Source organism: Saccharomyces paradoxus, chromosome XIV (genome assembly GCF_002079055.1).
Source record: "Saccharomyces paradoxus chromosome XIV, complete sequence".
NCBI lineage: Eukaryota > Fungi > Ascomycota > Saccharomycetes > Saccharomycetales > Saccharomycetaceae > Saccharomyces > Saccharomyces paradoxus.
The window spans coordinates 1-25,658 of NC_047500.1; the positions used below are offsets into that span (position 1 = coordinate 1).

The following is a 25,658-nucleotide window of genomic DNA, read 5'->3' on the forward strand; positions in this document are numbered from 1 at the left end:
ACCCACACACACCCACACCCACACACACCACACCCACACACCCACACACCCACACACCCACACACACTTTTCACATCTATCTTTACTCTCGCTGTCACTCCTTACCCGGCTTTCTGACCGAAATTAAAAAAAATGAAAATGAAATCCTGTTCTTTAGCCCTACAGCACTTATACATAGCCCTAAATAGCCCTAAATAGCCCTCATGTACGTCTCCTCCAAGCCCTATTGACTCTTACCCGGATGTTCGACCAAAGGCTACTTACTACCTTTATTTTATGTTTACTTTTTATAGATTGTCTTTTTATCCTACTCTTTCGCACTTGTCTCTCGCTACTGCCGTGCAACAAACACTAAATCAAAACAGTGAAATACTACATCAAAACGCATATTCCCTACAAAAAAAATTTCTTACAATATACTATACTACACAATACATAATCAGTGACTTTCGTAACAACAATTTCCTTCACTCTCCAACTTCTCTGCTCGAATCTCTACATAATAATATATCAAATCTACCGTCTGGAACATCATCGCTATCCAGCTCTTTGTGAACCGCTACCATCAGCATGTACAGCGGTACCCTCGTGTTATCTGCAGCGAGAACTTCAACGTTTGCTAAATCAACCCAATGTGGTAGCAACCACACCTCCGAAATCTGCTCCAAAAGATACTCCAGTTTCTGCCGAAATATTTTATTGTAGAACAGCCCTATCAGCATCGACAGGAATGCCGTCCAATGCGGCACTTTAGATGGGGTAACTCCCAGCGCAATCTGATCTCGCAAGTGCATTCCTAGACTTAATTCATATCTGCTCCTCAACTGCCGATGATGCCTGCTAAACTGCAGCTTGACGTACTGCGGACCCTGCAGTCCAGCGCTCGTCATGGAACGCAAACGCTGAAAAACTCCAACTTTCTCGAGCGCTTCCACAAAGACCGTATCGTCTTTTGCCTCCCATTCTTCCTGGCACTTTTTCTCGTCCCAGTTCAAAAAGTACTGCAGTACCTCTGTCTTCGATTCACGCAAGTTGCTCCATACTTTATAATACAACTCTTTGATCTGCCTTCCAGACATGCGGAAAACTTGGCTCCCTTGCTTGCCTCTTGTCGAATCCAATACACTAATTGTTTCTCTTCTTCTAGTAATGGCCAGGTACCAAGCATAATTTCTCTGTATCTGAGAGTAGATCTCTCTCCTTTTTACGCTAAAATATTTCAAATATCCTACAGGGTCCCCATGATATGGCTCGATGTCTTCCAAGTATTCTTTGTATTCCTCGTCATTTCGCAGCATTCTCTCCACAGCTAGTGCTTCCCAAGCCATCCTCCGATACGATACTTTCTGGCCAGCCCAACAGACACAGAGCTCGAACATCTTTTGACAGCCCTTGCATAATCCGTATTGTGTGAATACGCCCTCTGGGCAGAAGTATATGTCAATACCATAGAGGAAAAGATGTTTAATTTCGTCAGACCGAAATCCAAGAAACTGTAAGACATTCATATTCTCGGAAGTATTGGGAAATTGTGCTTTCAGTTTCTTTCTCTCTAGCAAAACCATTTGACTCCCTTTCCGCTTATACGGCTCTTTGTTAATGTCGGTGACTGGATGGAATCTATTATCCTCAGCATTGCCATCTTTATTGGCGTCCTCCTTGGCACTAGCGTTGGTACTTTCAGTGGTAGTAGCATTAGTGCTGGAGTTGGTGCTAGCAGTGGTAGTAGCACTAGTGTTGGAGTTGGTACTTTCGGTGGTAGTAGCATTAGTGCTGGAGTTGGTACTTTCAGTGGTAGTAGCATTAGTCCTGACGTTGATGCTGGCAGTGGTAGTCGCATTAGTGCTGGAGTTGGTACTTTCAGTGGTAGTAGCACTAGTCCTGACGTTGATGCTGGCAGTGGTAGTAGCACTAGTCCTGACGTTGGTGCTGGCAGTGGTAGTAGCATTAGTGCTGGAGTTGGTAGTCGCATTGGTACTGGCATTAGTGCTGGAGTTGGTAGTCGCATTGGTACTGGCATTGGTAGTCGCACTAGTACTAGCATTGGTAGTCGCATTAGTCCTGGCGTTGGTACTAGCAGTGGTAGTCGCATTAGTACTGGCGTTAGTACTGGCATTAGTACTACCATGAATGCACGTGTTGCTGTCCTCATCACTGCTGCAATACTTTCTGTACCTGTCACTGCTATTGCTCTCCTGGAAGCTAGACGGTAACGCAACGATCGACATGGAAGCTGTCGCCTGATTTTCAGCCAATCTGTCCATTCTTTCTATCAGTTCCACTGTGTCAGCAGACAGGTCTGTCCTGGAGCCACAGCATCCAACATGCTGGCCCTTTTTTCCTTTCTTTGATTCAAGTCCATAGAACTCGCGTACCTGTTCGGTTATACAGCCTTCCTTAATTGGTGGTAATTCACCCTTACGATTCCTTGCCGCCCAACTGTTTTTTCTAGATAATAGATAACAGAGGCCCCCATCTCTTAGTCTCCCTACGCCTTGAATGAGCTCAATAATATTAAGTCTATTATCAAGCATGATCACCATCATCAATTGCTTAATGTCAATTCCTTCAGTCACTAATTTCGTTCCGATGAGAACTCGCATGCTACCGTCAGTGACAAACTCCTTTGTGCGAGACACCTTTTCTGCAGCACCCAGCTTCCCGTGTATCCATACCACCCTAAAATACTTTCTCCAAGAGCAGGCCAATTCTTCCACTTGGTTGGTTGTGCTTGCAACTACAATGGCCTTCGACTCTGGTTCAATTTCAAACAGGGCTAAAAGAAGCTTCAGTGCTTCTTCGGGCTGTGATTCCACTTTCTTCCAAATTTTATGAACATGCCCTAAAGGCACCTCGGATTTCTCCTTGATTAGATTAAACATCCGTGTTGGATAGCTGGATAGACCTCTGCTGAGATCTTCCGACCGTTTGAGCTCGTTGATGTCCATCGATTTCTTGGCCAGTCCCGTAAGCCCAAGACGCTGCAACGCAGCATCAGCTACAGCCTCAGGGGCTGTGCCGCTCAAAAAGATTGCTTTCTCAAAAGCGTCAAAATCAAGGTTAGTTATGCCCCCAAATTGCGACTGCCGGTAGACCTCCGTTTCAAAGTTGTGAAACTCATCTACAATGAGATAACCCAATTTTACGTTGTTGGTCCTAAAGGTGCACTCAACAATATTCTCCCACGCAGCTATCCTGTCTGTGAAATTAGTGCTAGCAAGATCATCGTAGATCCCCACGTATAAATCAGTAACGCCATCGTAACCTTCTTCAATAAAGTTTCTTACAGGGGCCACATTCAAGCAACCGCATCGGCCCAACCTGATCATGCAATTAGCAAGCAACACTGTGTACGGTACAAACAGAAACGACACATATTTCACGTCGCCCTTAGACGCCAGTGCTATCAAGGGGAGATGAAATAACTCCGTCTTACCATAGCCCGGTGGGGCCTGTACTGCCACAGAGGGTGTGTCTGCCATGTATATTTCATGACATAAGCGCAACTGATGCAAGTCCCTGAATTCAAAGGAGCTGCCAAAGAGTTTCTGGCCTGCGACGAGGATATCGTTTGTACTCTTGGGCTCTCGGGGCCTTTTTCGCGTTACTCTTGAAATTTTTTGATGATGATCTGAACTCGCCGCCTCACCTGCCACTACGTCTTCCGCATTCCGAGTACTAGAGAATGAACAATGGTAGTCGCTTTCAAGGCCTAACCATTGAATCCAGCGCTCGGAAGCTCGTTCCTGCAATAAAGTGGCGGTCGTCCCACTGACACTAGTTAACGAAAAGGAATCCACACCGTAAATATTTCGCCCTGTTTGAACGGAATGATTGGCCATGAGTTCACTCGTCGCCGACTCGTACAAATCTGTTTCAAATCTGCTACCTACGCAGTGCCGTCCTAGGGCAATCAACCCCTGACGCATCTCCCGAAAATTCAGCTTCTGAGGTGCATTCTTCGGAAGTTCCCTCATGTACTGCCGAAAAGTTGCGTATTCAACCAGACAGCCCTTCGCGGTATTCAGAAACATGTAGGAATACAAAACTATCCTCGAAATGTCTCGATTTGTTACTTGATCTGGATCCTCAAATCCCACCACATCCATCCAAGGATCATGATTAAAAGCGTCATAACTGTTACCAAGCGCACATATTTGCATTTGCCTTAGCACAGTGACAAAATAAAACACGTAATCTGAAGTGAGTCCGTCAAGCGTCTTTAGTCGAGGCTCCGATGAACCGTTCTTGTTGTAATCAGTGTACAGTTGGATGCGTCTTGTTGTATCGTCGACGTATACGTTGCGCTGAGGACCGGCAAAAGCGAGTAGCTGAAGCTCTGGATAACGGTAAGGGTATCCTACGGCAAAATGGACCATCCACATAAGTGGCACCGTAAGCTCGTCAATTGCAACAGTGACTTTATTTTTAAGAGCCGCGGTCATTTTGTTAGTATCTCTTCTCAACTTGGGCAGCACAATTTCACGATATTTAACAGGTATCATTTGAAGAAAAGAATCGTTTTCCAGATACTCGTCAATTCCTCGCTTTGGCTCTCTGAACAAAACTTCTCGATTACGCAAAATGAGGCCGGCAATATCAACCACTGTAGGCATATAAAAGCAGTTGTTCAACTCTCCCCAAAGGTTATCGAACTGAGCCTTGCATGCAAAGTAAAAGCCGCGGACATACTCGCGATTAAAAAGTTTTCCACATACTGATATACCATCAGAAGAAGGTACCAAAGTTATTCTATAAGAGTCCTTCAGCGTGGTTTCCCGCGCTACTTCGTGGTACAGAATTTTGATCCATTTCCACATTGCAACGCCGTTGTTGTCATCAAATATATCTAAATCCCTTGCGGTACAAGCACAAGACGACACCAATAAAGCTTTCACGGCATCTAGTGTTTTTCTGAGTCTTCGTGGAGTGTTAGGACTGCGCAACTTACATACTTTCAAGCCATGCTCGTCCACAGAGGGAATAATGGGTTCTTCATTCGTAATAGATCGATCCTCTTCGTCACCAGCGCCACCACGGGGACCTGCCCCAAAATTAAGCGCACATGCTCGCAAGATAATATGCAAAATATCACCCAATCGGTCTTTTTTGTTCATCATATCGTTACATATCTGTGAAAAGTATTTTATCTCAGTGGGTTTACGTGGGCATAGATCACGCTTCAGCCGCTCTGTGTCGACCTTCTTTTCACCAGGTAGACTTGCTTGATATGCGGAAAAAATCGATAGCTCATCTACGTGTAGTAACAAAAACATATAGGGTGCCAAATTGTATCCATATTTCCTTATGGTGCTTTTCTGAAGATTCCTTACAATAGGTGTGCCAGAAACAAAGTTGGTGAAAGTACGCATCGTAGAGCTGTCGTTCGGCCTGGCACTTGCTGTTTCGTAACAACGTTCCAGGACACGGAAACTCAACTCATTATAGTATCCTCTGTTGAGGTAAAAAAGAGAAAGGGTATCGTAATCCTTTCTATTGAATTTCAAAGTATGCACTTGAAACAACGTGTAGACCATCAAGTTGATTTTCTTGGGAATAAGATACTTTGAAGGGATTGGTCCGCCCTGGAAATCTGGTTCGTCTTCAACAAACGTCAGGAACTTTTGTACATTTTTCCCGACCATGACGGAAATGACTATTTTTTCAAAAGACCTTTTCCTATCCATTGCACCAGTTCTGAATTTTACCACTTTGATTAGACCAGACTTTTCGTCTTCGTAGAATGACCGCACTTCCGTGGGGATCGATTCAAATAAAGTTATTGAGGGACAATGTACCAAGTCGTTTTTGTTATTTAGAGCCGACTCAAACTCGTCAAAGTTTGCTTTTTCAAACTTACGCCTATCGGAAACTTTCATTTTATTTTTGTAAGTTTCGAAATTAACAATAGTATGTTGATTGTTATGCTTTTTGACAAGAAATCCATCAATATAAACAAAAGATTGTCCAGTTTCCGTCTTATCATCATCTAAGAATGTAATAATTAAGCTATTGAGAAGATGCAGAATCTCTAGCAGCAGCAAAGAAAATTCAGTTAATAAGAAATCTCACTAAGATAAGGGACTGTCTGTCCCCTTCAAGCACAACATAGAAAACAGAAGGATGTCTCATTCATCCTTGATTTCCGGCCTGCAAAAATAAAGTACTCGGTACGTACTTTCGTTTTCAATTTCCATGGTGCACAGTATCTTAACTATCTGCTTAGTCGAGGAGAACCAGGATTCTGTTCGTTGCTCAGCCGCTTCGTGGATATTCTCTTGGATACTTTAAACATGGACCTACGCTTAGCCTGCGCTTAGCCTACAACTTCTTCCGCTCTCGAAAAGACCAATATAATAAAAAGTTATAAATTACATTTCCTTATTAGGTATACGACCTCGCGCTTCGAAGTAGAGGAGCCCTTTTTGGCGTACCTACATATGGCGCGTCAGACAGACAAACTTCCCCCAAAAATGTATTACCCCGCCGAATAAGAAAACAGACCCATTCACCAACGACGTATCAAATTACTTCCTTGGTGCAATGTCCCACTATAAAAAAATTCCTTGACGCTAGATCGTTGGACTAAAATCTGCGTCACAATCGCCTAAACAGGAAATAATGCCTATTTTCGTACAAGGTTACTTCCTAGATGCTATATGTCCCTACGGCCTTGTCTAACACCATCCAGCATGCAATACAGTGACATATATATACCACACCCACACACCACACCCACACACCACACCCACACCACACCCACACACACACCACACCCACACACACCACACCACACCCACACACCACACCCACACCCACACTACCCTAACACTAACCCTAACCCTAACCCTAACCTTCACTCCATCCCTTCCCTCACTCCATCTTACCCTCCTCTATCTCTTCTCATCTTTCCCCCCCTCTTACCCTACCTCTCCCACATCACAATCCACGGCACTTACCTCACCACCCCATGCCCTGCCCCATTCTCCCACTCCACTACTCCTAACCACCATCCATCATCCGAGTATTCATCACCGCTCCCCAACCACCATCTACCCCCTTCCCAATATCTCCTATCCAACTCTCACTACCACTTACCCTACCATCCATCTACCTTCCCCCATCTACCATGTCGTCCTTACTATAACACTACATACCACATGTAAACAGATCTAATTTAAACAATCAAACGTAAACAATACAAGAAGTAACTTACCCTGCCACACTATCAACCTCTCCACTATACCTTTCACATCCCCCAAACAATACCACCTCCAACTATCACTACCACCTCCAACTATCACTACCACCTCCAACTATCACTACCACATACCTAAATCTACCATAGTCACCTTCATTTATTTAACGATATCGCATATGCACACGGACGCTATAGAACACATCTCACTCTCAACTTACCCCGCCATAATACTCTACACCAAGGTCATCTCTCACTCGATCACTACCATATACATCACCACATCACCATACACGGCACTTGCCTCAGCGGTTTATACCCTGTGCCATTTACCCATAACACCCACGATTATCCACATTTTAATATCTATAACTGATCACACAACCTCAATTATCATATAAATACTCTTAACTTCATGCTTTATAACGTTTTCATACAAATACCCACTACCCATTTTATATGTACTAATATAAATACCACCAAATAATCACAACTAAAATCAACTAAACATAAAAATATACTATTTATCAATAAGAAGGTATAAACACACTATATATTAACATAAGCGAGATATCATAAACATAAGACGTGTCCTAATATCGTTATGCAAACGCAACTACAAGATCTTCTCACTCTCGGTACTACCGTAATTCAATGTCGTGTACTCATTTCGGTGCCACTATATAAGGTCACTATGCTTATACTATAAGAACAATACATACTAATGCAGATGCTATAATATCCTTATTTCATCTTACCAACTCGATCACAAAATATTCCTATTCTGAGTACATCCGTTAATCAATATGAGTTGTAACAACCAGAAGTCATGGTTTGAGGTGAACGATACTTCTAGGTTTTGCTTTAGTTTTTTTATGGTGGAAAAGGTCTAAGAAAAGGGTATTGATATTTAGAAGGCCAATAAATTTTATGAATCTTTCTCTCAGACATTCATAGGATGGACTCTTTCCCAAGGGAAAAGATATGGGATAACCCCTTCCATTTTCCTACTACATATTTACACAACTTTATGACAGGTAATCTACGCTAAAATATGTGTTTCATTTTAGACGGCAACCGAGCTGTGCGAGCAGTTGGATTGCTCCTTGTTGGAATGAAATTCCAATATCATCTATTTAATAGTATATTATAATATGCGGTGCAAGAGGATGACATAAAGATTGAGAAACAGTCATCCAATCTAATGGAAGCTGAAATGCAAGGATTGATAATGTAATAGGATAATGAATGACAACATATAAAAAGAAAGAAGATAAAATAATAACACTATGTAGAACTATCGATTCCCTTTTGTGGATTCCTATATCCTCGAGGAGAACTTCTAGTATATTCTATATACCTAATATTATAGCCTTTAGTAACAATGGAATCCCAACAATTATCTAATTACCCACATAATTCTCACTCCTTAAACGTAATTACATACTGCGTATAAATCAAAGTTATCGCAAACCTATAAGCACTTGCATCCACGGTTGCATGAACGCGCGCCCCTCCCCTTGGCGGCTTTTTTTCCAGCTATATAAAATCGAACAGCCAGAAGTTGCAACTCTATATAATAAACCCCTCCAACTGCCATCTCATTATCAAAATGAAAGACAATGAAGTCGAAGATGAGAAGAGCGTAAATGCGTTATCCCTCAAACATCTCGAACCCCAAAAGATTGTTTTACCTCAGAATGTTTTCAGAAGCCAGTTAACATGGATATGTTATGAGATTTACAAGTCCTTAGAGTTTCGTATCTGGTTGCTATTATGGTTGCCACTTAGCGTTTGGTGGAAAATGTCCTCCGATTGGATTTACCCGTTTATTGTTTCGTATTTTTTCCTGTTTCTAGGGCTGATAGTTTTACCACTCATTCATTTACTTTCTCGTAAACGTTCCTTATCGAAACAACTTACTCAGTTTTCCAAAGAAATTCTGGAACATACACCAGGTATAGAAGCTGATGATTGGGAAGCTGTTGCAAGAAATCTGAATTCTTACCTCTATGAAAACAAAGCCTGGAATACGAAGTACTTTTTTTTTGATGCTGCGGACTGCCAAGGAATGTTCAGAACAACTCTTCTCGAACCATTCTCTTTGAAGAAGGACGAAGCTGCCAAGGCTAAGTCATTTAAAGGTGCTGTCCCTTACATTGAAGAGGCTTTGGAAGTCTATGCTACAGAAGTTGACGAACAATGGAAGTTGTTCAATAGTGAGAAAGCATGGAGCCCTGTTGACCTGGAAGACGTGCAGCTCCCCAAGGAAGTTCACCGATTCAAGCTTACCTGGGTTCTTAAAAGGATCTTCACTATTCACTCTTTGGCGGAATTCCTTGCTTTTTTAAACTGTATCTACGTGTCACGTAATTATTGCATTATATTTCGCATCCTCTATCTTGGAGGGATTTTTCTTATAATGGTACCAGCTTTCCAAAATCTGAGAGTTTCACTTATGAAAATGGAACACAAGATGCAGTTCTTGTCAACTATTATAAATGAACAAGAAGGTGGTGCGAATGGATGGAATGAAATTGCAAAGAAAATGAATAGGTACTTGTTTGAAAAAAAAGTCTGGACGAATGAAGAGTTTTTCTTCGATGGAATTGACTGTGAATGGTTTTTTAGCCACTTCTTCTATCGCCTTTTATCATTAAAGAAACCTATGCGGTTTGCTTCGTTGAACATTGAACTATGGCCATACATTAAAGAAGCCCAATTATCTCGCAGTGAGGAGCCCTTGGTGTAGAAACGAATGCGCCTTCTTCAATTTTATAGTTTGTGTAATTCATCAGATCTGACTAACCAAAGGTATTTTACTCTTTACTATTATGACTGAAAGTTATAGAGTTACTATAGGGAAATATGAAACTGAAAGTTTATTTACTTTCAAAGGTTCCGAGGCGATACCGTTGTCAACAACAGGTTCACTTACATTTTGACCGCTTTTTTTTTTCGAAAGTTCATCTTCGTGATATTAAAGTGGTCTCTTCTCATTGCGGAGCTATGTATTACATCCCGATAGCGATGGTTGTGGATGGCCGAACGACTTACCGCAAGCGGTATAGCCTCTAGCTTGGATGATGATATCTTGTAATGAGGTAATATTTTTTTTTATCTTTTTTTGCGTTTTTTGGTTAACTTCTTGGCGAAGAAAGGAATAGTCGACTTCAAGAATGTTAATAACGTTTGTATCGAAGCCAATAGTAGTACCATTGAGTTCAGTTATAATTAGGTTGACAGTGTCGTTTGTTTGCTGCAAATCAATGGAGTCCACAACGGAGTTAGCATATTCATAAATCTCGCTCTGGTTACTGTCGACGGTTCCAGCATGAACGCAAGATGATACCGTCACCAACAAGCTCACTGACATCGTGACCATACTTTTTAAATTCATCTTCATAATACAAAAGGAGTTTCTTATTTTCAGGTGTTCTTTTCGTGATATGTAAAGTATAACAATATATCTTCTCTTCAAACTGTGAAGGATTTAAAAACTTTACAAAGACAAAATCGGAGAAATTCTCTTCATAATATACTGTATCCAGCCACTGCCTTGATAAATTGAGTTCACAGTACTTCATATGCGGATTGATTGAACGGATGGAGGTGATTTAGTCCCAGAACCCGAGCAAAACAAAGAGGCTAGTACCATATACGTATATACATTCGTATTCCATGGGAATATTCATTTAAGCATTTAATCTGTTTTTTTCTGGCCTAGCATCTGCAACTGTCGGCAAGATATTAACGAGCAGTAAAATTCTTTTTTGTCCATGGGCGAAGACAAGTGTGCTCTACGCTTTAAACAAAGTTGGAGGAATAGTCACCGTAATAACCAGAAGCAACCATTACGCAAAAAGGAAAGAAATCGTTGAAACTATGGGGCATACAAGTGTGCCGCTGAAAACGTAAGAATGAAGAGCAGTGAGTACACTTCTGCATGGTTTTTTTGCAACGGTTCAACGATAAATTCACAACTTCAGAACAAAACGGCTTTCCGTCAGTATGATTAGAGAATTTCGCGGCTGTAACCTTGCTGTTTTTACCCTTGTTCCAAGTCAAAAATGCTCATCATGCCATTTTGAATGGAAAAGAAATCTTATCTATGCATTCCAGTTAGCAGAATATTTACAAAATATGTTTTAAATTTTCTTCACTTCTTGGTTTCTGTTAAGAGTTCGATAGAATTCGGAGTTCAATAATTGCACTAAAAGGGTAAGGGTTTTCTTTGATAATAGCACGATAATTAATGCCGTTGCTACTCCCTTATACGATGTTACGCAGTAAATTATCATTATACGGAAACCTTCAGGTCTACTGCTACCAACTGGACTTACTATACGGGAGAGAGCGCTCTGTAAATTTCACTCTATAATAGACTAGAGACAAAACAACGTTGATGTTTAGAAAGCTGCACCTAAAATGACCTGCGAGCAAGGAAAATGAGTGCTCTTGTACTGTGGTGTGTTAGCAGCAATACAACATATTTCTTCAATGTACTTTTTGAGCTATTTTTTTTTTTTTTTTTTTTTTTTTTTCATTGTTTGTTAGTTCTTCAGTTAATTTTGTCGCCTCTAATTTTTTTAGTAATCGTTTTATCTTGAACCTTTGATATATCAATTCCATTTTAATCTCTGGCCACACTCGTCTTGTTATGAGCTGCGGAAAGGGTAGAACAATCTTTTGGAATTTGAAATGTCCGAGCGATAATTCAGATTAAAGGCCGTCTTTTAATAAACTGGAGGGTGTACACCAACCAGGTTTAACTTTAGACGGTAACATATGTATTGACTTTGAGCTACAAAAAAATGTACCAGTTCCTGCACTGCGGTTTCTATAGCATATCTTGGTCCCTGATTTACGCGTGCAATAAAACTATTTTAGCACAGCCGCGTATTATCCGCATATCATCCGAAAATAACTTCCGGCCCGAGAAGCTTCCGAGAAAAGAGACCAAAAACTGCCTTTATATACCTTGTCTCTCCTCGGTTGTACTATACCTTACTACACTCGTCTCACAGTAAGCCCTTGCATGTTTTCATATACTAAAACGCACAATTATGTAAGTATCTATGTAAATATTTTGCGGCTGCAGCCAGCGAAGTCTACGTACCACTTTGCTCCATAACTCTGAATATCATTCGCTTAAAATATGTCTAATATTATAAAATGCATAGTTGTGTCATTTTTTTATTTTATTTTATTTTATTTGATATTTCTATCAAGTTTCCATCTGGATCGCGGATATAAACTGATAATATTGAGCTGATTGCGCCCGTACAGATCACGGGTCCCTCCTCAATTGGAATATCCAAGCTTTCAAGGTGCGTAACTATGTTATTCAATGGCTCCTCTGAGATGAAACACAGATCGGCAGATCCGGAAGTTGGCTTCTGTGCCTTGGGCTCAAACTCTTTCCCCACCTCATGCAGATTGATTTTCTGGCTACCAAAAGTCAGAGCCTTGCGGTTGTTGCCGAATGATGTAACACCAAATCCAAGCACTCTTTTATAGAAGTCGCATGAATGTTGAATGCTAGCAACGGTTAGAACTAGATGGTCTAAACTAACTATATTCATTTTTTTTTGGGAAAATTGAAAGTATATACAGTATGAGCTGAATTAGAAGGAATTTTGATCTTAACTACAATGACAATCAACCTTTCTGGACTGGATCCCTTAAAATTGCAGAAGACTGATTGATACTCATAAAAAAAGAAAGACGACAAATATGCGGAGTTAACTCACTACAACTTTTTGAACGGTCCCAAAAATCAATGTCCGCGAAAAAGATCTCATCAAGGTGCATGGTATGGACACTATCATTTCTATAATATTAAAAACTCCACCACACTCTATTTTCTCTAAAGAGCACCAATCAATCTTACAGACCGTAAAAAACAGTTCTGGGGAACAATCTGCCCACAAAAATAGTATATAAATGGGTTAATTTCCATATATCAAGGTAAAATTGCTTCGTACCGTTTTTTAACTTGCTCTTGTCCAAAAAATCAAGCATGTCACAATACGGATTTGTAAAGGTTCCTAGAGAGGTCGAAAAGGCCATTCCAGTAGTGAATGCGCCCATACCACATACCGTGATTTCACCTCCAAACAGTGAAATTGCTACGCTTGTTCGAGAATATGCCGCTAAAGAATTGACTGGCCCCGTTCTAAACCACTCTCTGCGTGTTTTTCAATATAGCGTGGCTATCATAAGAGATCAATTTCCAGAATGGGACTTGGATCAGGAAGTCCTGTATGTCACCTGCTTGCTTCATGACATTGCAACTACAAACAAGAATATGGGAGCCACAAAGATGTCATTTGAGTACTATGGCGGCATCCTTTCAAGGGAGCTTATTATTGATGCAACGGGCGGAAATCAGGACTACGCAGATGCAGTAACTGAGGCCATTATCCGTCACCAGGATTTGACGGAGACTGGTTATATTACCACTTTGGGGCTCATTCTGCAAATTGCTACTACTCTTGACAATGTCGGATCCAATACCGACTTGATTCATATCGATACAATTAAGGCCATTAATAAACAGTTTCCAAGGCTAGACTGGTTATCATGTTTTGCTATGGTAGTGGATACTGAGTATTCTAGAAAGCCGTGGAGCCATACTAGTTCTTTGGGAGATGATTTTTCAAAGACAGTCATCAACAATACTTTTGGGTATGATTAGATAGGTAAGTTTCAATGAGGCGAGTTCAGAATGAACAGTGATGACCTCCTTTCTCTATAACTATACTATACGTCCCTTTTATTTACTGCAGTTTTTAAGAACAAATTCTCTGATGAACCAATCGTGAAACCGTAAATCATTTTCTGCCAATTCCGGATGAAATGATGTGGCAAGAATATTGTCTTTTTGCTTAGCGGCTACAATTAGTTCCTGACCACCATTATCCCTCCCATGTAATTTATATAGGACCCGCACATCTTCCGGATCCAACACCTCATCTATCACTGGAGCTCTTATAAAGGTAGCAGGAAAATCATCACAGTACGGAATAAAATCTGAAAAGTCGCAGATTCGGGTAGAAGACTGGGCTTGTCTCCCAAATGCATTTCTTTTTACTTTAACTTTCAGTAAATTCAACGTCCTAACCAATTTTTCTTCGTTAGATAATTGTTGTGAAAGATAAATCAAGCCTGCACACGTACCCCAGGTTACCTTGTTTGGGTTATGTACGAATGCATGAAGATCGTCGTAAAATCCAGTTCTTTCCGCGATGAGAGACATCGCAGTTGACTCTCCTCCAGGTATAATCAACGCATCACATTTGGTTAGTTGATTATTATCCCTTACTGTAATCACAGTTAATTTTTCTGTATAGTGATCTTTGTTTTCGACGATGCATTTTTCTATGTGTCGGACATGTTCAATGAATGCACCTTGTAACGCCAGGACTCCGATAACGATGGTCATTCTTTAAGGTATTGCTACTGTCATGGCTCTAGACTGTTTAGAAAAGCTAAGAGTGTGCTGCTCGCAAACAAAAATGGGCATTTATCAATGAGTATTTTTTTTTCAAAATTGAATGCTGAAACATAATCCAACTATTCTTACAGTTTCCAATAAAGTGACGCGCCGCTTAATGGCATATCAGTAGGCACATTATATCCTGTGGATGATAGAATGCGTGGCAAGAAAAGATCAGAACTAAATGTTCATGTGTGAATGAATTTTACAAACATATAAGACCGGTATGCTTCTCGACCATTCGTGTACTATTGTGCCTCCTAGAAAGGAACAATAATAAAATAGATATCCTAGAAGACTAAAAAAAGAAAAAATGTCAGAATTCAAGGTCAAAACTGGGCTAGCCCAGATGTTGAAGGGCGGTGTAATTATGGACGTCGTTACACCTGAACAGGCTATTATCGCTGAAAGAGCGGGCGCTTGTGCTGTAATGGCATTAGAACGCATTCCAGCTGACATGCGCAAGTCTGGCCAAGTATGCCGCATGTCAGATCCCCACATGATCAAAGAAATTATGGAAGCTGTTTCGATTCCAGTGATGGCAAAGGTCCGTATAGGACACTTTGTGGAGGCACAAATCTTAGAAGCGCTACAAGTAGATTACATCGACGAAAGTGAAGTCTTGACTCCAGCTGATTGGACACACCACATTGAAAAGAATAATTTTAAGGTCCCATTTGTTTGCGGTGCCAAGGATTTGGGTGAGGCATTGAGAAGAATAAACGAAGGTGCTGCAATGATCCGTACCAAAGGTGAAGCAGGTACTGGTGATGTTTCCGAAGCTGTCAAGCACATCACCAAGATTAAGGCGGAAATCCAGCAGTATAGAGAGACTTTGAAAGACGAGTCGGATTTTGCTGCAAAAGCCGCAGAACTACGAGTTCCCATAGAGTTATTGAAAACCACGCTATCAAAGGGAAAGCTTCCTGTAGTCAATTTCGCTGCTGGTGGGGTTGCTACTCCCGCAGACGCTGCTTTATTGATGCAATTGGGCTGTGAAGGCGTTTTTGTTGGCTCAGGTATATTCAAATCATCAGATCCTGAGAAGTTGGCATGCGCTATTGTTGAAGCCACAACTCACTACGATAACCCAGAAAAACTATTAAAAGTGTCCAGCGATTTGGGTGATTTGATGGGAGGCATTTCCATCCAATCAATCAATGAAGCAGGAGGTAAAAACAGCGCAAGACTTTCTGAAATCGGGTGGTAGAATGAGCGGTGCTTAGAGAATATTCATTTTTTTCTTTCAAAGACCGATTGACGTATCGTAGTTTCTAAATATTAGGTAGCATTACATAATACTACTTTATTCAACTAGTTTGTAAATATGAAAATTAAACAGGGATACTTCTGTACTCTATGAATCTTCCATACTGACTTTGCCTAAAAGGCACACTCGTTTACATATATATATATATATCTGCATGTATATTCTCTTTGAGGATGACTAGGATATGCGATTAAGCGATGAGTTGATTTATTTTTTTAAGGGAAGAGATTGGCGCGTAATGCGTAAAGACAGCAAATCACCTCGAGGTAACAAGATTAATACATTTATCGGCTTTTAATTATAATGCAACTAGCTCAATTAGATTTGAACGGCTTATGCGTTATGAAATATATGAATTATTCAACTAACAGTAAGCTATAAATATTATTTATTCAGGCGATGTAAGGTGGTGCCGTGAAAGCAAATAAGACAACGTTCAAAGCTTGCAATCTCCCAAAACGACAGATAACAAAACATATAAAAAGCTTGTATTATAGCCCTTATGAAGAGTTTTCTTGTTCTTCTTCTCTTCTCTTCTCTTCTCTTCTCTCAATTGTAAAGATAATCACACATCAACAGCAAAAACATTTCCAAGATATGTCTACCGATAAGATTACATTTTTATTGAACTGGCAACCAACTCCATACCACATTCCAATTTTCTTGGCTCAAACCAAAGGTTACTTCAAGGAACAAGGCCTAGACATGGCTATCCTAGAGCCAACCAATCCTTCAGATGTCACGGAGTTGATTGGATCTGGAAAGGTCGACATGGGTTTGAAAGCCATGATCCACACTTTGGCTGCTAAGGCCCGTGGTTTCCCAGTCACCTCTGTTGCCTCTTTGTTGGACGAACCATTCACTGGTGTCTTGTACCTAAAAGGTAGTGGTATTACTGAAGACTTCCAATCCCTAAAGGGCAAGAAGATCGGTTACGTTGGTGAATTTGGTAAGATTCAAATCGATGAATTAACTAAGCACTACGGTATGAAGCCAGAAGACTACACCGCAGTCAGATGTGGTATGAATGTTGCCAAGTACATCATCGAAGGTAAGATCGATGCTGGTATCGGTATCGAATGTATGCAACAAGTTGAACTGGAAGAATACTTGGCTAAGCAAGGGAGACCAGCTTCCGATGCCAAGATGTTGAGAATTGACAAGCTGGCTTGTTTGGGTTGCTGTTGTTTCTGCACCGTCCTTTACATCTGTAACGATGAATTTTTGAAGAAGAACCCTGAAAAGGTCAGAAAGTTCTTGAATGCTATCAAGAAAGCTACCGACTACGTTTTAGCAGACCCTGTCAAGGCTTGGAAAGAATACATTGACTTCAAGCCTCAATTGAACAACGATCTATCCTACAAGCAATACCAAAGATGTTACGCTTACTTCTCTTCATCTTTGTACAATGTTCATCGTGACTGGAAGAAAGTTACCGGCTATGGTAAGAGATTGGCTATTTTGCCACCAGACTACGTCTCCAACTACACTAATGAATACTTGTCATGGCCAGAACCAGAAGAAGTTTCCGATCCTTTGGAAGCTCAAAGATTGATGGCTATTCATCAAGAAAAATGTAGAAAGGAAGGCACTTTCAAGAGATTGGCTCTTCCAGCTTAAACGCACTTCGTCACTCCTCGAGCGCAGCCTTCCTCTACGACTTGTTTATGATTTCACATTAGCTTTTGTTTCCTACTCGATATATAGACATACATATTTACGTATCAGAGCATGTATACAAGCTTTAAATGAACTTCGTTTATCTTAACACTTTATTTCCTTGCAAAATTTGCACACACTCGGTGGATAAGGCAACTGCGTATAATTTGTAGCTTCTTTTCAAAATACAGTAGATAGATATTAACATAAAATAATCAATTTAACTAATTGTCAAAAGCTATCCTGGCAGACATCGATGTGAGGGGTGAAAGCTTCTTGGTTACCGCTGGGTCATCTCCTATTAAACTTTTGGGAAAGCCAACATCAAAAGGAACAATACTTTCCAGGTATTCTATTTGTTCCGGTGTTAATTTAATACTCAAAGCCTCAATGTTCTGCTTGAGATGTTCAATTTTCCTTCCTCCAACCAATGGGAAAACATTTTTCGCTTTAGAGCGAACATAGGCAATAGCGATAGCAGTAACAGACTCAGTTCCATGTTCCTCAGCAATTTTATTCAATGCTTCACTGATTTTAACCTCCAATTCTGTCTGTTCGGGGCCACCCACAAAAGTACGCAGACCCTCTCCATTCTTCTTCCGTTCTTCCATTGCTTTTTTACTCTGAAATCTTCCACCTCCCATGACATCCCATGGGGCTAGAGCCATACCAAAATGCCTAGCCATTGGAATGATATCACGCTCAAAGTCCCTGTTCAATACATTCCATTTACCTTGATAGACGCTAAAAGGAGTTTTACCATGAGATGTAGCGTAGTAATTTGCCGCAGAAACAACCCAAGCAGGTGTATCAGATACTCCTAAATATAGAACCTTGCCTTGCTGAACTAAAATATGCAAACTATCCATAACTTCTTCGATTGAACTCATATAATCCCACCAGTGAACGTAAAGTATATCAATCCAATCAGTTTGCAATTTGCGGAGAGAATCCCTCACACTCACATGTAAACTACGCTTGTGATTACCACAATAGTTGGCACTTTTACCGCCACCTACTTCATACTTCTTATAATCTCCGGTAAACTTGGTGGCAATTACAATTTGGTCACGCAACTTTCTTGATTTCATCCATTCACCTATCCAAATCTCTGACTCTTCATTTTGGTAACTGTTTGCAGTATCAATGCAATTACCTCCTGCTTCATAAAAAGCATCAAGAAGTTCAAAAGCCTGTTCCTTATTCATAGAGCCCATAAAGCCTGACCATGCGTCGCCGATTGAAGCTCCTCCCAGAATTAGCGGTGAAACTCTTATGCCGGCAGTTTTAGAAAGAACCCTGAGACGTCCCAACTCGGTAGGTGGTTCAGGTAGAGGTTTAAACAAGTCATTCATGCTGATAGTGGTTTTTTATGGCAATAGACAATATGTTAAGTAAAATACAAAGCCGTTCAGCTAATTGGTTAGCTAGTTAATGAAGAGAAGAACGGCATGCATCCTTGACTTGGAAATATTGACATACTTAAATATGGTCGGAAATTTTGCCCCGGTTTCCTTGAATACGAACAATGCAACTTATTTGAGTCTTCGTACGAGATCTGCTTACTGGTTTTGTACAGCGCTGAAAGCGAATTTGAAAATATATGCAATTAGAAGAGAGTGAATCAGATGAGGATAGGGTTAATACTGTAAAATTTTTACCAAATATTGAATGACATATAAAAGTCGTAGTAACCGAATTTCTTTTTTATTATGAATAAAGACTTCTTGTTATCGCATACTTCGATGATTTAAGAAATTAGAAGTCATTTACCCAGGCGTGATTATAAATTATATTGACACACCGCTTTTATCAACAGCGGTGGGACGAGACGTTTAGATAGTAATTACAATAGAAATACAACTGTTTCAATATTAAAACATCTCTAGTATGTAAATAACACATATAGGCAATTTTCTTCGAAACGTATGGGACGCGGTTGGTGTATGAACGGAACGCATCAATTAAAGGTTTGAGAAAAGTCTTTTGCAAAAAAATTGAGTTTGCACTTCTCATACACAATTGGATAGCATCTTAAGTGCCTTTTATTCACTTTTCTTCTTTTGTTTCACATTATTTATATTCGTATATACTTCCAACTCTTTTTTTCAATAGAATTCATTGTCATGCTCAACATGTAGGTCCCTCGCATACTGCGAACCACCCTTCGTATCTTTAGCCTCGGCAGAATCTTCTTCAACATCACCCAAATCTTCGGCATCCCTAGGTGTGTGATTCAACTGAACACTAGGGGCATACTTTGTGTTTTCCAAATTAGCAAATATATTGGTCATTACCTTGTCAAGATATTCGGGAGTATTTACATTGAACATATTCGAAGGTCTAACACTTAACTTATAATCTGGACCGTAATATTCGTAATATTCATTGTACGGTAAATCTTTATCCAAGACAACGTTATTTAGTAGACCTGTTTCAAAGCACCATGTCCTTGCAACATTTCTCATAGTATAGCCTCCTCCACCAACAACCATCATTGGGATCCCAAAGGATTTCACATAGTTTACACAATTAGCATGGCCTTCCATGGAAAGATTAAAGCAACCAAGACGATCGCCGGACAAGGAGTCCCCACCACACTGTAACACGACAGCAGAAGGTTGATACCATTCCATAATTTTTTTTATCACAGGTTCAAACACAGATCTATACGTAGCATCATCAATACCGTCTCTTAATGGAACATTGACCGCGTAGTTTTTTCCTGCACCCACCCCTATATCTCTCAGTTCACCTGTGCCAGGGAAAAACTCACCATATTTGTGGAAAGAACATGTCATGACACGATCCGTTGTATAAAACGCTTCCTCTACACCATCACCATGGTGCACATCAATATCAATATACAGAACTCTGGGGTGGTATCGTAGTAGTTCAATAATGCCCAGTACTATGTCATTTAAATAACAAAACCCAGAAGCTTCTGATTTTTTTGCATGATGCAAACCACCCGCATAGTTGACAGCAACATCACATTTGCCTCTATTCAGACGAGCAGCTCCTTCCATAGAGCCACCACCAGATATGCTACAGTACTCATAGAGCCCATCAAAGACAGGACAATCATCTCCGACATTAAACTTGACACTTTCTCTTTTAAACATTTCTAAATTATCTGGAGTAACCCTCGATAAAAAATCAATGTATTCATCAGTATGGAACTGACACATTTCTTGTTTCGTTGCCGGCTTAGCTCTGTAAATTTCCATCTTCTTGTACAAGCCATAATTCATAATAAGGGAATGTGCCATTCTTATTCTATGCGGCTTCATCGGGTGACCTGCTCCATATGCATAGTTCCCAACGTCTGCATCGTAAAAATATGCAACGCGTCTTTTATCGCTTGGCTTGACCGTGATCGGATCAAAAGGTGTTGCTTCATATACCATCTGCACGGATATCGAGTTATAGCCACGAATGTTTTGTATGGCGCAATTGTTTTATGAACCTTTATGGTTATTACTTCAAATTTTTATTATGTATAATCAACTACTAGTATCTTTTCTGTTTTTCCCTTTCGATAGATGCTATGAGCCGGGGAGGGTAAGTAAATAAAAAGATAAATTTCAAGGCAAAATATGGGACATATATTTACAAATTTACTTAAACGCTCTGAGTTGATATTACTTAAGCACCTTCAAAATTAGCTCTCACCGCTTCATAATGATTCAGTTCAGCCCGCGACACACTTGGGGTGAGCTGCTCTTGTGCTTTCAAGAAGTCTTCCATTTTTACGACAACCTTAGTATCCTCTTTTGTCGCAATCTTATCAAACCAGCGACGTGTAGAGATATTCTCTTCCGTCAATTCGTTATGCTGAGAAACTTTCTTTTCTACCATGCGTGCAATTCTTGACATGGCGTTAAGCATTGCATCTGAGCAGAGAGCATAAAAATCTGCCCCGGTGTAATTAAATGGACATAGCTTTGCCAACTCAATAAGCTTTACGTCGTTGTCGAGCACGAATTTGCGCGTCAGAGCCTCTAAAATATTCAATTGTTTGGTATCCGTATCCGGAATACCTAAATATAACAATTTATCAAATCTTCCTGGTCTTAGTAGTGCTTCGTCCAATAAGTCTGGTCTGTTTGTTGCTCCGATAACGAATACACCGTCAGCGTCGGTACTCATCCCATCTAACTCTGCTAGTAACTGTGAAACGATACGATCCATAACACCACCCGAATCACCTTGATTACCACGTTTGGGTGCTACTGAATCGATTTCATCGAAAAATATGACACAAGGTTTAGCCTCTCTCGCCTTTTGAAACACTCTGCGCACATTAGCTTCACTCTCACCAATGTACATATTTAACAGTTCAGGGCCTTTAACACTGAAAAAATTTAAAGAAAAATTTGTTGCAATGGCCTTAGCCATTAGAGTTTTACCTGTACCCGGTGGACCATAAAAAAGAATACCGCTTCTCTTTTTCATACCTGAGGTAAATAATTCAGGATGTTTTAGCGGCATGTCTATTGTGTCCAATATTTCACCTTTAACAAAATCAATACCACCTATATCATCCCAAGTTACGTTAGGGATTTGTGGGGCACCAATCGAAACCGAGAATTCGTTCCTAGCTTTCGAAGTAGCTTTTGATAAATCCTCCTGAGTGATCAAAATTGATTGCGGAAGCCATCCATACTTCTTTGATTCTTGGTAAAAACGCGCAGTAGCCGTCATTCGTGCCGTTTCCACAATTGATTTGATGTCTAAAGGAGTTAAACCAGCAGAATATGAAGAGAGTGATGAAAATGAAATATTATCCATGTAAGATACTGGAACCTTTTGTTGGACATCTCTGTTTAGTTCATGTGAAGATAAGTACCACTGAAAGATACGCAGTCTCTGTGCTTCAGACGGAACGGGTACGAGAATCTCAAATCTCATATGTGATCTAAAGCTGGAAGGCACGTTATCTATGTTATTTACGGAGCCAACAAATGTAGTTCCTGGGAATTTAAACGTAAAATCGTCCAGAAGTTTAGACATTTCGAAATTTATAGATTTTTGTAATTTTATTGCCTCTGGATCTTGATTAGCGTTTACGTCAAGCAAAATTGAATCCAAATGAGCCAAAAAAATCACAGCAGGTGATGCGTACGGTAGGACATTTTCACATTTAGCCCTAATGTAACCAATAATCTTAGATGTTGAATCCAGTTGTCTTGAATTTGAAGTGAGCGAAAGGCAATCTATCTCCAGTAGATGTATACCAAGATATTTTGAAGCAAATCTCACCATTGTAGCCTTGCCCACATTGTTTGTAGTGGAATGAAGTAACACAGAGGCATTTAGGGTGATTCCCCTTTGAGAACAATTGAAGGAAGTTTCTAATATGTTAACCAATTGTCTTACATAGGGGAAGATATGCAAATCATAGTAAAAAGTTTCAGCAAAACCGTAATATCTCTGAAGATTGGATCTACTCAAGGGTAATGGTCTTCTGTTAGTGATATTAGTTGTTATTAGCTTCGTCCGATTAGGATCAATAATAAAATGAGAATTATCTTTAGAGAAGCAATCGAGCTCTGCGCTTGTGACAAAGAACCATACAAGGGAATCGTTCTTGTAGTACTGCCCTAGCTCATCTTCGTCATCAGACTCATGATTTTCCTCTGCTATATTGAGATCAGCCATACTTGAATCAAAAGCGATTGGGATTAAATCATTTTGACAAAGAATCCTTTTGCTCTCGCTAAAAAACTTTTTCAAGGTGGTTAGAATAATATTTTGAAAGCATTTCTGAGATTGAAGCCAGCCTCCAACTCTTGAGATGAAAACTTGATTAGCAATGGGAATATCTGTATGGCCTATATTGGACTTTGATATTGTCACGACGCTGCAGTCTGGAAAGCTTGCTATTATTTTGGGAGGTGCGTATATTGTTCTTTTTTTAAAGCCGTTGGGGAGTAGTAAAACAAACAGCTTAACTAGCCTGACGCAACCCATATTTGACACTGTTATAAACGATCCACTTGTGACATCCAGGCGCAGTAGAGTTTCAGCGTCTGTAAAGGCATATATTGAATCATCATCATTGATGTGAGGTGCAGGTCGCAAAAGATCTCTTGAAATTGTGCAGGGGAGAGATTCAAGATCAACTGATAAAGCAGAATTTGTCCCTATTTTAGATAATGCATATTCTTCATCTTCGTTAGCATATTTTAGAGTACTTAGTTTCTGCTCAGTATCATTTACTAATATCAATTGGGTTTCTGTAAAATCAACAAGGCCCTGCGGGAAAGGTGAGCAGTTTAAAATTTGGCAAAGACCAGATGTTAAAATATCTCGAGAATGAACCACGGTTTCCATGGAGTTGATGTTATATTTGTAATGCAAAAATTGTATTTGTTGCATCTCTTGCGGTAGGTCCATTAGTTTTGAGTACAATTGTTCATTAATCAGAAACGTTACGCTATCCAGTACAGGTACTACATTGTCTAATATGGGTTCAAAATAGCAAAAATCCATAGTGGGCTGTGTCGGCATAAACCCAAAAAGTTTGGAAGGTACAACAATGCTACAGAAGGGCAGTGAATCATCCAGGACACAATGTACAATTTTACCAGGCGTGCAACCTGGACCGTACTGAGGCAATCTAATTGTCCCATATAAACATTCAGCTTTTTTATCGCCGTATTCGAGATATATATCCCTAGAAATGCTACAGGGGGCGTATATTCCGGAGAGACTAAACGTAAGCGATGCCTTCATATTAATGTTACTATAATCGCTTTCTTTTGGAGGGTATGCAAACACATATATGCTCTCCACTACTGTTCTTTGTTCTAATTCTAATGACTTATTTGAAAGTCTCCGATGGCCGCACTTTCCCGGAAGTGTTGACGATTATCGCCGTATACTATGTGGTGTAAGGAAGTGTAGCAATTGGCTACACGATATATAACGTTCTTTTATCTCTTTCTTAGTAAAACACTTCTTTCGAGAACTTCTTTCGCCTCATTTATCTTGGCCGCCATGTAGGGACTCCCTCCTCTGTCTGGGTGGTTACGAACCATAGCCTTCCTGTGCTTTTTTTTCAGTAATTTTTCATCCAAGTGATTAATCTCTCTGGCGGAGATATCCAAGATGAGCAAGGCTTCGGGCTCTGTCATTCGCGATGCAAAGCCTCCCTGGTACTGGTTTAATCTATTTTTCAGTTCTTCGTCTATCAGTGAGCTTTTGAACTTAAGTGCATCGCGGTAGCCCGCCGTCGGGTTTTCTATGCGAATGTTATTTAGTTTTGCAATAGTTAAAGGGGACAGGGTCTTGTAGACGGTCCATGCATTGAGACCAGACCTGACACTTAGAGCAACCATTGTCACGCCCAAACCAATTATTATAGGCAAAACCATGCTGGAATATCCTATTCTTTGTGGCTATACTGTGTATTGAGTGGATCCTAGCAACGAATTCGTTTGTTGTTATTTTTTTCTAGATTGTATCTCCGTTTCCGAAATTGTTATTCACAATGAGCGTTTACCTCTTGCAATAACAATAATCAGAGAATAAGCTACAAGACTAAAAATGACGTTGAGCATGGCAGTAATGCCATAACGAAGATCAATAGTGTATGGGATGTTGGATATGTCGTTTCCCTGCCAAAGAAAAAGAAACACAAAAAAGAAAAAGCAAAAAAAAACAGTGCTAAGGATTTGATATTAAACGAAGTCCCACCATGGAGGATCATATCCCAATAAATTTATGCATAGAATGGTACCATTCACAACTAATATAGCCTCTGCTGGTTCCTTTAGTAACCTCTTTAGTAACCTCTTTAGTGAAATGGTTCTTGCTGGCTCTATTATTTTCCTAATTCGGACGCGCTGGCTCCGCGCCGTGAGGAAAAACAGCAGGCTGACAAGGGACTAATTTACTGACACTTTCGGCTGACACTTCCGGAAAGGTACTCAAGCTTTTATGAGTAAGATGCTGGTTTGATGCTAAGAATACGATTTAGTACTTCCTTTTTAATGTGGCTTGTTTTTTTTTTTATTCGTCCA

General features: G+C 40.2%; 8 protein-coding genes across 8 annotated transcripts; 4 read left to right on the forward strand and 4 right to left on the reverse strand.

Moving 5' to 3' along the window:
* Positions 1-8,810: 8,810 nt before the first annotated feature.
* SPAR_N00030 (DUP/COS family protein) lies at positions 8,811-9,950 on the forward strand (the record flags this gene model as incomplete). Its single annotated transcript, XM_033912743.1, has 1 exon — positions 8,811-9,950. The coding sequence occupies one exon, from the start codon at positions 8,811-8,813 to the stop codon at positions 9,948-9,950; it is 1,140 nt and encodes a 379-aa protein (XP_033768634.1).
* A 3,270-nt stretch (positions 9,951-13,220) lies between these two features.
* DDI2 (cyanamide hydratase) lies at positions 13,221-13,898 on the forward strand (the record flags this gene model as incomplete). Its single annotated transcript, XM_033912744.1, has 1 exon — positions 13,221-13,898. The coding sequence occupies one exon, from the start codon at positions 13,221-13,223 to the stop codon at positions 13,896-13,898; it is 678 nt and encodes a 225-aa protein (XP_033768635.1).
* Positions 13,899-15,012: 1,114 nt separating this feature from the next.
* SNZ2 (pyridoxine biosynthesis protein SNZ2) lies at positions 15,013-15,909 on the forward strand (the record flags this gene model as incomplete). The annotated part of the gene is made up of 1 exon (XM_033912745.1): positions 15,013-15,909. The coding sequence occupies one exon, from the start codon at positions 15,013-15,015 to the stop codon at positions 15,907-15,909; it is 897 nt and encodes a 298-aa protein (XP_033768636.1).
* Positions 15,910-16,566: 657 nt separating this feature from the next.
* THI12 (4-amino-5-hydroxymethyl-2-methylpyrimidine phosphate synthase) lies at positions 16,567-17,589 on the forward strand (the record flags this gene model as incomplete). Its single annotated transcript, XM_033912746.1, has 1 exon — positions 16,567-17,589. One exon carries the CDS (start codon positions 16,567-16,569, stop codon positions 17,587-17,589), a length of 1,023 nt encoding a protein of 340 aa, XP_033768637.1.
* Positions 17,590-17,852: 263 nt separating this feature from the next.
* Positions 17,853-18,983, reverse strand: AAD14 (putative aryl-alcohol dehydrogenase; the record flags this gene model as incomplete). Its single annotated transcript, XM_033912747.1, has 1 exon — positions 17,853-18,983. One exon carries the CDS (start codon positions 18,981-18,983, stop codon positions 17,853-17,855), a length of 1,131 nt encoding a protein of 376 aa, XP_033768638.1.
* Positions 18,984-19,736: 753 nt separating this feature from the next.
* RPD3 (histone deacetylase RPD3) lies at positions 19,737-21,038 on the reverse strand (the record flags this gene model as incomplete). Its single annotated transcript, XM_033912748.1, has 1 exon — positions 19,737-21,038. The coding sequence occupies one exon, from the start codon at positions 21,036-21,038 to the stop codon at positions 19,737-19,739; it is 1,302 nt and encodes a 433-aa protein (XP_033768639.1).
* Positions 21,039-21,276: 238 nt separating this feature from the next.
* PEX6 (AAA family ATPase peroxin 6) lies at positions 21,277-24,369 on the reverse strand (the record flags this gene model as incomplete). The annotated part of the gene is made up of 1 exon (XM_033912749.1): positions 21,277-24,369. One exon carries the CDS (start codon positions 24,367-24,369, stop codon positions 21,277-21,279), a length of 3,093 nt encoding a protein of 1,030 aa, XP_033768640.1.
* Positions 24,370-24,569: 200 nt separating this feature from the next.
* On the reverse strand, positions 24,570-25,010 carry MDJ2 (Mdj2p; the record flags this gene model as incomplete). The annotated part of the gene is made up of 1 exon (XM_033912750.1): positions 24,570-25,010. The coding sequence occupies one exon, from the start codon at positions 25,008-25,010 to the stop codon at positions 24,570-24,572; it is 441 nt and encodes a 146-aa protein (XP_033768641.1).
* Between the last annotated feature and the right edge of the window lie 648 nt (positions 25,011-25,658).